The sequence below is a fragment of the Cariama cristata genome, unplaced genomic scaffold, assembly GCF_000690535.1.
Source record: "Cariama cristata isolate BGI_N322 unplaced genomic scaffold, ASM69053v1 scaffold28344, whole genome shotgun sequence".
Classification (NCBI taxonomy): domain Eukaryota; kingdom Metazoa; phylum Chordata; class Aves; order Cariamiformes; family Cariamidae; genus Cariama; species Cariama cristata.
Genome location: NW_009615109.1, coordinates 18,841 through 31,466, shown reverse-complemented (window position 1 = coordinate 31,466; position 12,626 = coordinate 18,841). Strand labels below are relative to the sequence as shown.

The following is a 12,626-nucleotide window of genomic DNA, read 5'->3' as shown; positions in this document are numbered from 1 at the left end:
TCCATTTTTAATGCATGGTGGACAAAACAAGTAACTGTTGTTTATCAGAACTGTAGGTTCCTGTTGATTCAGCATTTACATGACCTTTGTGCCATGCAATTTTGCTTGATTGTTCAAAGCATCACCACGAATGCTGCCCAAATTGGAACACAGTAATTTCACTGCATAGTATCAAAATATTGAGAAATATCCTTATTAGTAATCAAATGCAAAATGCTGAACAGTCTTACAAAATGCACTGACATTTACGTTCAGAAAACAGCAAAATCCTGGCTCCAAATTTTCTAAAGTAATAAATCACATTGACTTCATTGGAGCCAGGATTTCTTAAGAGCCAAAGGATGAAATTCTTATCCATGTCAGTAGTACTTGCTCTTGAGAACCACCCTATCATAAGAAAGGCTACATGTATTAAGGTCTTTTTGATTTAAAGAAAATATATTGCTGTAGCATATAGCAAATTAAGCTTTATAGAAAAAGTATTAAAGTACTCTTTTAAGTAAATATAGTTAAACAAGCCTGTATATTAAAAACTCAACGGTTTATTTTCTGCAAGATACTTCTCTACAGAATTTTAAAAAATTAAGTTACTTGCATAGAAACAACATGAAACACACACACTTTCACTACAGCTCAGTAAAAAACCCCAAAGTGGATACTTCAGAGCCTGACCCCCAAGCCGCCAGGGATCTGAAGTGTTTTCTTCTTTGGCACGATGCACTGGAACACCACACCAGGAGGGGCTCCCAGAAGCGTTTTTCTGAAGCAGTGCTGCATCGAATGCATTATCCCTGTAACAGGATGCACAGATGTCTCACCAGTCTTGCCCCAAATGCACAGTGTATGGTGCATGTTATATATAAAGGTACAGTCTGCTTTACTCAGAACTAGGTAACATTGTCTGGTCACCCCAGGACTATTGACTCCAGTAACCACCTAAGGGAAGCATGTTAACTTCACCAAGTTTGTACAATACATACAAAACAGTAGTTCTAAATATTGACCTTATGCAGTCAGTTATTTACAAAATTCATTTTTATGTACAAAATAAATCGCTATAATTCCAGATTCCCTTTCATATTCAGTGTACACGCCACCATAAAACAGTGCTATAATTGATACATTAAGACACATAATTTAGAGAGTATTTATAAATTTGTGTATCCCTTATTTAAGTGATACTGCTGTTTAAGACACAGTAAAAAAAAGAGAAAAAAATTAACAATTTTTGAAAAATATCAAAGATGCAGATGGAACTTTTATGCCTTGAAAAGTAACAGTGCTTTCTGAGCATTATTTTAATGCAATTCCTTACAAAGTGTTCTTTATATTGGGAATAATGTTTGTTTCTCTCATCTTTTTCTTAAATTACTGCTAGTCAATCCAGCTGTGTCCTACAGAACTTCAATTTCCATTATTCTGGGATAGGATTAAATACAGTACATTATTGCTAGCTGTCCCCACAAGAAAACTTACTTTTTTTTTTTAAGTGCAAAGCAAGATATGTGTGTTTTTTAATAAGGCACAGAATATCCATTATTTCCAGTGTAACACAGGATCCGTATCAGTTTTATACATTGAAAATGTTCATATAAAATTTCAGTCTTTCATGGGTTTGAACTAGTTCCTGAATCCAACTCTCTTCTGGTGTCTGAAGCCGAGTAGACAAGTAGTGATACAGAAGCTGACTGCGAGACATCAGGTATTTGGGAACAGCTGCTTTGTAATGGAGGAGATTCAATAAAATCATTTTTAGGAGTTGCTCTGTAAGTAATGAAAAATAAAACAGGGAGTCAATTTTAAGCACAGTGCATTACACTGGAAAATATATATTTTTAGCAAGAAATTATAATATATCTTAAGTTATATTATTTTCAAGAGAACGCAATACAGTTCTGTATACTTTTCCAAGCTTAGTGTCACCATTGTTTTTTTCCAGACTTGTCACCTCTCAAAATAATTGCACTGCAGCACAGATTTCTGTTCAACCATACAAAAATATCCCACAAACTGAAGGTCCAGCACTCAACACTTGAAAGGAAAAGAAGAATCCTACAAAAATATAAATTAGCCCATACGCTAAAGATACATGGCCATATGAAATAGTTTGTAAGGATTACAGTACTCTTGACAGCTACTGAGGATTAATTGTACACTGAGAATATACTGATTCTTCAGAGAGAAGAAATAGAAAACGTACAAAATTAGTAGTAATACACATCAACAAGCAAAAGATTGAGTTAAGGAGCCTTACCTTCCTTCACCTACTCTCTTCATACTCTCAGCCAAGCTACTCATATCACATGTGCTATCTGCTTTGTTTCTTTTTTCCACCTGATCCACAGTCAGTTTAGAACTAGATAACATTTGATCTCCATTGTTTCCACCTTCCTCTACTCTTCGGGCTGATGTTCCGTCTGCCTCTATCTCTTTCTCAGATGTCTCTGAAGAGGTTTTAATTTCTGCAACAGTTTCTTGGCTTAAGTAATCATGGTTAGTGATTGCTACTGCAGAAGTTCCATGATTTGTTGGGCCACCCGTACTAGTCCCCATTGACTTCGAAATGACTTTCAATCTGTGTGAAGTTGATTTGTAGTGCTTCTTTTTATGTTTAACTTTGGAATTATGCCTCAAGAAAAATTCGCATGATTCTTGCAGCACTCTTCGACTCTCACTGATTGGACTGAAAGAAAATACAAGCACGTAACTAAATGAAGAGGATAACCTTAGATGTAATATAGCTTCATACACAAAAACGTGAAAGAATAGCAATCAGTGATGCAATCTGAGATGGATGTTAATGAACACGAGGAAAAAAAATTGTGTGTGAAAAAGAGGAGAAAAAAAATCTCATCATAGTAATTATGTCTGTGGAACAATTAAATAAAGTGGATTTCTACATTTCTTACTTCTGCAAGTAGGTCCAATGACTTCAGTAGATTAATCTTCTAAGAGAGGAAAGCAGGATTAGCTCATAAGTGGCTGTATTACCAAATTATGTAAAGTAAACCTCATTCAAGTGAAGGAAAAAAAAAAAGTAACCATTATAAAATTGACTTCGTTATTTTTAAATTCCTATAGCTGAAAGCAGTTAACATCTGAAAGACAAGCAAAATTATACAGCAGGAAATGGAAGAAGAGGGGAGAGGGAAAGGAAGCTATAAGCTCACCATCAAGGAATGCAGATGTAAAATAGAAGGAGCTTAAGGACTGGTGCCTTGGGAAATCCAAAGAAATAAAAAGATCTAAAAATACAGCACAATTTATGAGAAAAACAGATATTCTAAAAAGAAATAATCAAGGAATAAAAAGGAATGGAAAAAAATGACAACTACAAGAAATGGAAATGGTATTTATAATCTCTGTAGATCCATGGATAGAAATCTACTAAAATTAAGTAATAAAACCAAATTATTCTGTTTCAGAAAAAAAATAAGGAACAGTAGATTAATACAATAAAAGTGATACTAAGGAGAGTTCAATGAAAATTAATTTTAAAATAAGACAAGCCTGGCAGAGGAGAAAAGCAGAAGATGTTATTATTGCATGATAGTAAACACAGCTAAGTACTGTGCCAAATGAAGGAGGCAGAACACGTGAAAGGATCCAAGTTGATGGCTGAAATTATCTTCTTTATTTGACTGGAAACCAGAGATGTATTAGCCAATGCTAAACCCAACAATAAGTCTTCCGCTCTATGAAGAGAACAAATCAGCAGAGGAAAGTATCTTCTGTCTTCCAAGAACATTGTCAAAAAGTCATTGTATATGTAAAACTTCCACAGACTCCAATGGAGTTTTGCTGATGCCCACATGCAGCATTTAGATTCCAAAAAAGAAAGGGTCTAAGGCCAATATTTTGATTAACTGAGCTACATTTAAAGAGACATGTCAAAAATCAAACTTATTTTAAAATATACACTTTAAAAAAACAGGAATAGAAAATTGTTCTTACTCTCTTTTGCGGTTTCTGTTGAAGAAATTGGCCCACTCAGAACAGGTCTTTTTACTTCCCACCCAGAAGACTGGAGATATGCCAACAATTAATGTCAGCAAATATTTCATCAGAAACAAAAATATTTCTGGTCTTGCCAGTGCCTTTGCCTAGAAGATAATAAAGTTTAATAAATGCAAAGAAGAAAATATACTTGTTGATTTATTTTTTTTAAATGCAGAAAACAAACAGGTTATGTAAAAGAGATATTTTCTCCTTATGGCTGTTCTTTGTTGGGGCTTGTACTGTGGACAAACGTTAGACGTGTACAGTCAAGTCAGACCCGGTTAATGTCTACAGCTGAATACACAGACAGGAGATTAGTCAGAAAGAAATATTTTTCTTTTAAATTGAAAGGAAAGATAATTTGGGGGGGTAATAGTATTAGTAACCATGTTCTTCAGAGATAGTTTGTATGTATAAGATTTATCCCTTCAACTTAAAAGAAACAGTAAGTGGATGAGTTGGGAGTTAATCAGATTAGACAGCATCTTCAGGGAGCCGCAGGGAACTATCTGTTTATTGCAAAATTAATCCACTTATTTGCAGAACTGGATCATAGGAGCTGAGACATTTAACTCAGTAAGAGATTATTATCTTGTGCTCCCATCCTGCAAATTTAATTTACATTACCTGGCTTATCTGCCAGTCCCATCTATGAAAGTCACTATTTCTGTTAGCCAGGTAACATGAGCTACTTAAACTGAAGCTTGTTTTTATTTGGGTTTGATCTGGCCAATGTAATAAAAGTCTACAAGCTAGCTCAGGTAAGCCAAGGCAGAGCGTGCCACTTTAAAATACTCCATCGTTAGCACACGCTGTTTATTATAGCGACAGATCCCATCAAGTATGTGTCTGTGTAACATTCCCTGTTGCTATTTACTCTTTCCAACAGGTTAATTAAAGGCTGAGAATACATGCTCTTTTGCCTTATTATGCCAAGCTGTTCTATTTAAGTGCTACAAAACAATTTATTTTTTTTTCTAAAAAGCATAAAAGCTTTGTTTTCAACCTTGTATATTTTGGACCATTTAGCTCCATACAGAGCTCAGTGAGAAGACAAAGTGCACTTAAGAATGGTAATGGAAGCAAAAACAACCAAGTCTGTGAGCTGTGCTACTCTCGGCTTATACCGACTTCAATACAGAGGATAGAGAGTATATTTAAGAATGTAGAAGGATCAAGAGCCTTATCATTCCATAATGCCTGTCTTTATATTCCTCTTTTTAATGATAGTTTATTGCAGTAAAAACATAGATGGTAAGTGCAAAGCAATGAAAGATGACATGAGACACTTGCATTTCTCTTAGTTGATGGTGTCTTTTATACTTGTTCTTAAATGGAATGAAACAAACCACAAATCACCTGTGATTGCTGGGAGTTTTATGTACTTACAAGGGATTTAATCCATAGAGGGTACTGAACGTGGGCAGATTTACTTTAAAAGCCTTTCCACGGATGTTGGTTTTTTAAGAGTCAAGTGTTAAATACGAACTTCTCTGCAATTTAAAATGCTGTTGGGTTGTTGTTGTGGTGTTTTGTTTGGGGTTTTTTTTGGTTGGTTTTTTTGGTGGTTGGTTTTTTTTCCTTTGCTTTTTGTTTGACTGGGTTTTTTTAAAAGATTTTTTCACATTACTGAAAATCAGCCTGCAAGTGACAGCTATCATGGAAAAAATATACTGAAAATTTATTTTGTAATTCTACACTTTGGATAAAAAAAAAAAGACAAAAGTGATTTTAAATCTATGGTTATAAGCAACATTTTAAATCCAATTTAGACTCACTTTTCAAGAATCATTATTTCAGCTTCAACTGAAATTGATGAAAATTCACCTTCAGTACTTTGATACTGAGCTACGCTCCCAAATACTAAGCACCTATTTTTAGGAACAGATACTGTGAAGAATGATTTCACAATTTGCAACATGAAGTTCAAATATTGTAAAGATTATCTATTCCCTTTAGAGCTGTGAGTTGGAATTAATTGCTGAGTGCTATCAACTTGATTAGTGAAAATTTTCAAAGCAAAAGCATCATACCACTGATTTTGACTTAAAAAGCAACTAATTGCTGCATGTTCTTGAACTGATTACTTAACGTGAAAATAATTTACTAACTGCATGGCAGATATGGTGATGCATAAGGGGTTTTCGTTAATTAACTTTCTAGTACTATTTGTAAAGGAATCTGCTACTTGCCTGATAAGGACAAGGAATATGGTACTGGTCACAGTGGTCAAATACCCAGGTCGTTTCCCAGACTTTCCGGTTCACCAGCTCATAGACATAACATCCAAGAAGTGCTACAAGTGGCACCAAGTATAAACCACTAAAAACTCCAATTCGAATCATAAATTTCTTCAGCTTCTCCTGGTTTCTGCCATCATGCTGTATGACTTGCCGCACATGATTTAAAGAAATAATACCAGCTAAAAGAAGAGAGAGACCGAAAAAAACACAAAGGCACAACGGCAAAAGCACAAAGTATAGAGAGGCATCCAGATCATAGAGACCCACAAAACAAACTCCACTGATATTGTCTCCTTCAACTTTGTTCATTGCAAGGAGCATAATGGTTAGAAAACCAGGCATTCCCCATGCAACTGCGTGGAACCACATGGCCTTTTGTGCAATAGCTTCACAGCTCCATTTTCTTCCCGCTGCAAGGAACCAAGTGATGGTAAGAATCACCCACCATATAGTTCCTGCCATAGTGAAAAAATACAAAACCATGAAAAGGACAGTACAGGCTTTGTTTTGGGAGCCAAGAACAACCGTTTCACCAATTTCTAACTTATCATCTGCCTCATTACAGGCAGTTCTGTTCCCAAGTAAAAATCCGATAAAGTACATTAGAGAGACTATGCTGTAACAGACAGAGTAATATATGATCGGCCTCTCTGGGTACCTAAACCTTTTAACATCAATCAGAAAAGTCAGGAATGTGAAAAGCGTAGCACAAAGACAAAAGATTGAAACTATTCCAATGAAGCTTTTCGCAACATCCAACTCATAATTTTTGAAGTACATATTGGGACATGGGGGTGCACACTGATCAATTCCTAGAAACTTGTAGCCTTGTCCATTGGTAGTGTGTAAGTGTCGTGGACACCAGAATCCATAATCCCTTCGGGTCTGGCCTGGGGTCTTCCGAGTGCCATGCACATTCGCAGTTACAGCAGAAGTGGCAGGAACAGTCTCATCACAATTGACTAGTCTACATGAACAAACAGAAGAGGAAATACCTTAATACCCCCATTCTCAACTATAATTATTTCTTAGAAATACAAAAAACATCTGATTCTAAGCACTGTTAAACTTCGTAGATAATGCAAATGTGCATTATATGAAAAATATCAGGTGGCATTTTAAAAAACAGACTTCAAATATTTTTGGTTTAGAAGACTATTCAAACAGCTATTTAACTGTTGTTCTCTTGCTGTTGTTTTATTGCTTATGAAACACTATTCAAATTGCAATGGTTTTTTTAGAGTCTAAAAATTCTACTAAACTCTTACATATGTACATAAAAATATTTACAGTAGGTGTTTTTAAAATCTGGATAACAATAGACTGTTGGAGACAGCAAATGATCTTGTCAAAATGCAAACTTCAATCAAGGAACAAAGAAAGAAGGCTGACAGTATCTAGAATTAACTGATGACTACTACATGATCATTATTACAATTTTTTGCATTATAGTGACATTTCATTGTTCACAACAATGAAACTACCTAACTGAAAAAGACAAAAGCAGAAGAGATGAGCATTGTAAAAAATGATCACTATTTTAGCAATTTCTTTTCTAGCTCCATAATGTTCATTTAAAAATCACTCAAGACTCAATTGCTCAAGGGTTCAATTGGATACAATACATGACCTTTTTATACAGTTAATATAGCATTAGCAGTGTTGGACTTATCTTCAAACTAGATTATGCAAGTATAACTCAAACAGGTAAGCATTTACTCAAAATGGGATTTATATGCAGTCCGAGTTTAAGCATATTTTTTAAAAGAACAAGTTTTGCATTCTAGCTTTTCAAGTAAAATTCTGTTATCTCAAAACGTTCTTTGTCAAACACTATAAGAGTCCCTCAATGTCAGCTTGCAAGCTCAGCTTGAGCTAAAAAAACCTTCAATTCTTTGCTTCTCTACATTATCATGCTGTCCAAATAAATCCAGACTAATCATTAAGAAAACTGATTCTGTAGCAGATTCCTTCATTAACCACGGGCTGGACCAGTAGCCACAGGAGCAGTGCAAACTTTAGTCACCCATGTCTTAATAGGTAATATGTATCTGTAAGAATACAAGAGTGTGAATATCAGGGTTCCAGTTACTGCCCAATCTCACGCCAGCTCCTCTTCCATGGGCTCCAGTAACAGGATCTCTGCTGTTGTAAGAACATCCTGCATTACACGGACTTCTCTGCATCAGCTATTGGGGAGACATCACTTCACATATGAACAGAGCAGGTTCATCTTCAGTAAACATTAACAGTAATAGAATAATTTAAAGCTGCTGTAATTCTTGCAAAAATGTAATTTGATTTCAAATGTGATTTGAAAGACATATTGAACAACTGGATTCATTTGTAATTCTCCTAGTTTTTCAAAACAATTCTTGAAAACATTTGCTGTGCTGGGTGGCACTACTGTTGCATAGAAACTCACACTAGATGGGAAAAGTTGACGCCTTCTTGTTATAAAGCCCCACAACTTCAATTTTTTTCTGCAAAATTAAGGGAAATGGCATTAATACCATCTGTTATATTCACTCCAATATGGATTTCTACCGGAGATCATGGCACAGGACTACTGTCCCAGCCCTCCGTCAGGACTATCACAGATTAGCAACTGCATGGCGGTTAGAAAAGTGATTTGAGTTTCTGCTCTCTGCTCCTTTCCTGCACTTCTTGCCCTGACGTGTGTTAGAAAAAAACCCATCTAGCCTTAATCATTTTCAAATAACTGTAGTTGAAGGTCAATCTCAAGAAGATTACACTAGACTGTTTTCAGTGGTTTTCATTTAACACACATAGAATCATCTTTTCCCCGAATGTAGTATTAACTGTCTTCTCTCTAGAATAGTCACGTGAACATCTTTGAGAAAAAGGTGAAATTTAAAAAAAGGAGACTTTTGGCAGGCAGTACAGGAAAAGCAACACAAGACTGAATTTGCACATTTAAACAGTGAGGAGTAAGATAAGGCTTCTACTATTTAATGCTCTATGTCCATTCAAATGCAGAACATTTTATACTGCATTATTTTATGAGCAATTACTTATACAACCCCATGAAGTAAGTATGATCATCCTTACTTTAGAGATCAGAAACAGAAGCAAAATCTATGCCGTAACATTTAATATTTTAAATTAAGAAACTTATAGTAAAAAGCTTCTTCTTCCAGGGATCTGAATACTGAAAAGAACTGCTGCAGAAATGTGCTGCAAAAAAGTCACAAGCAGGAAATGCAGGTGATCATTTGAATAATGAAAAAGTTTTAATTTAAAAAAATAGTCCTATGCATAAGCACTGTAGGGTCACCAGTGATGAGGAAGCTACAGCAAGGTGATATTTAACATTCTGCCTCAGATTTTCAATTCAGTCTAGGTCAAATATGAAAATAGTACCTCCACCACCTGTCAACATGAAAAATACCTCACCTGGTACATTCCAGCTCTTCAGGCCACGTGATTCCAAAAGTGTCCATCAACTGCTTACAGTCAGAATACACTTTCTCACAGAGGCTTCGACAAGGGTGAATCACGTGAACTTGCTCCAGGCAGGCAGGAACAAAGGCTTTGCACAGAAACGTGTGGACGTCTGGTGAACAGTGAAGATTCATAAGCGTAAGAAAAGGCTATGGGGAAGAAAAAGGCTTCGGTTAGAATTTTAAAAAGATAATTCAAGGCATCAAAACTAACTTTCATCACTATGAGAACTTCTCTACATGTATTCACTGCCTGATGTTCGGTAATAACTGATGACTGTTCTTTAGTAAGAACAGAAGAGAATTCATAGAACGAAATTTAATTCAACTATTTTCCCCCCTCAATTCATTCAATCCATTATTTACAGTCAGACAGCCTTTTAAGGAAAAAAAAAAAAGCCCAACCCTCCTCCTCTACATTTTATCAACTTTTATCAACTTCATTGTTAGGGAACATTATTTTAGTAAAAATATTAGCGTGTGTGCAAACTTCAGACAAACCAGAAGTTGTTGGTCATTTTTGCATGTGTGGTGTCATTATAAGGGCAGTTTATTGAAGGAAGCAAGCAATGACATGCTAACAGCATCGCCAGGCTCCTGTACTTCTGAGTGGGCTGTATGTCTAAAGCAGCGGCGCCAAAAGAAGGGAGTGGAGGTGCTGGAGGGCTGTGTAAGCCGGCCCCTGTGTTAATGAACACCAGGAGAAATAAAATCAAAGAAGCCAACCACGTGTTGATGACCTGTTGGTGTCTCCGGGCATGTGGATACTACATCACAGATCAGCTAGAGCCACGAGGTGCCAGGCATTGCCAGGACACAGGGCACATATACAGCGCGCCGACATTTGACCCATGTAAAAGCGCTGGGGCGGCAGGCCAGGGGGGGACGCACAGAATGGATCAGGTCCTCCTCCCCGCTCACTGGGCCTGGAGAGCATCCAGCGAAAAGGCAGGGAAGCAGAGAGTGGCTGGTGAGGCGTGCCTGTGTTGAAAGGCTCCCACCCTGCTGGTTCTCAAACAAGCCCCAGCCTTCAGATCCACTGCAGGCTGCTGTTCGCTGTCCTGTCTGCCACGCCAGGTACATGTTCCTGATCCAGCTCATCAGAGTAAAACAAGCTAATTTAAACATCATTCTGAGGCAACTAACCCACAGCTGAGGGTGAAATCCATCTGCAGGATCACGTCAGCCTAAGTACTCTTTTTGATGAAACACTTCTTTCAGGAGAAAAGAATCTCCGCATCACACATAAATAGTCAAATTCATGCAGCAGGAAAGCAGAAACAATATTAAACACACTTTGAAATGTGCTGATAAATAGGGACACTGCACAAAATTTTCAAAGTAGGCAAAGCTTTTAGTAAGATTTTTAATTAGGAAGAATTTTATTTAATTCTTCGCCATTAATAGCTATGTCTCTCAAATATTCAACAAATGACTGGTAAAGGAAAGATTAACTTCTGAGTCCAGGATAGCATCCTTACTTTTGTCAGCTTTTAACTATCGCAAATATATATACACATCCATACCCAGAGAGGAAGTCTTACTACTGAGCAAGCAGTTTAAAAGAAGAGACATTGATAATAAATTTTCCCCTTCAAACTGGAATATCTATAAATCCTCAAGGGACCCTTGTAATAAACATAGGAATGTGTGGAGGGGGGGTAAGGAGAAGATAAGGCAGAGCAAGAATAACATAAAAATGCTTTATGAAAAACAAAAAAAATGTTGGCACTGCCCTTCCGAGCACTCCAGCTGCGTGCTGCATCTGCAGATGCCATTACAGCAGGCGCACAGGAGTCTGATCCCCCTCTGGATGCTGCTCTGGAGCTGCCTTTGCAGGAACCCAAGACCTGAGTATTTTATCACAAGGAGAGAAGTACAGCTCCGGTGTAATGTGCTCCAGTTCCATAAGTTGGATTATTTCCTAAATGCTACACGGCTTCAGATGAAAAAAATAGTCAGGAGTTAACCCTAAATTAATTAAATTCCCTTTGCATAATTGTGATGCTTGTTTTCTTTTCAATTAAATTTTATTTGCTCCAATGGTTAATTTAAGTTAGCTCTGTTCTTCCTGGCACTTCAGATAAAACAAAGGTAATAGCCTGGGTAGTCATATACAACTCCTATAGAAATTGAGTTTACTTTTGAAATTAAGTCTTGTAGAAATAGTCTTGACGGTTATGAATACCTCCTTTTTGTCACACAGAGTTCATCTCAGTCGATAAAAAATAAAATTAATTTTCCAGAGCAAGTTTTGGGGTGCCAGACAGGAACCTTTGCTGACTTAGGTAAAACAGCAATATTTTCTCTAGAAAGTAAGCATTAAAAAAAAATAATCCATATCTATGAAGGCATCTTTATCTACACAGATATTCTACTAGCTATTTTGATAAGCAACTAACAATTTTTAAATAGCATTTTCCAACGTAGCTAATAATGCTACATATTGTAAACTTGCTCTCTTGATACAGAAAATAAGTATAAAGCAAGTGATGTCTGGTGAACAAAATCAGGACATAAAACCAACCTTTACCATACTAACAGAGTTTCTGTTATAAGAAGATACTTAAAAGCTAAAAGAGCACAAGAATCACTACACAATATTAGAGGTAGATAATGACAAGCAAAATTAAATGTTTGCAAGAGTTTTACTACAGCATGTTGTCATTGGCTAAATACTGTTGTTTAAAGAATGTATTTTATTTAAATGGAAAACTACCTCAACAGATAAATACAAAAATGCAAAACATTAAGAAGAAAGCTGTGCTCAGCCTGTAATGTAATCAGAGTAGAAATCCGAGGACTTGGCTGCCAAGAGTAATTGTTCTTACAATATTTCTTTCAGCTTGCTAAAAATATTTACATTTTGACACCTGAAAGTATGAACACAAGTTAAGAGCAGGAAGTTTGATGTTTTGAA

The 12,626-nt window shown here is 36.3% G+C and overlaps 1 protein-coding gene across 1 annotated transcript in view; it reads right to left on the bottom strand.

Annotated features, from left to right (window-relative positions):
* Positions 1-1,607: 1,607 nt before the first annotated feature.
* FZD6 (frizzled class receptor 6) overlaps positions 1,608-12,626 on the bottom strand; it is a 29,581-nt gene continuing 18,562 nt past the window's right edge. The window contains 5 exon segments of the mRNA XM_009699704.1: positions 1,608-1,764; positions 2,255-2,683; positions 3,955-4,103; positions 6,192-7,209; positions 9,660-9,856. Of these exon segments, the coding sequence (XP_009698006.1) occupies positions 1,608-1,764; positions 2,255-2,683; positions 3,955-4,103; positions 6,192-7,209; positions 9,660-9,856 (1,950 nt within the window).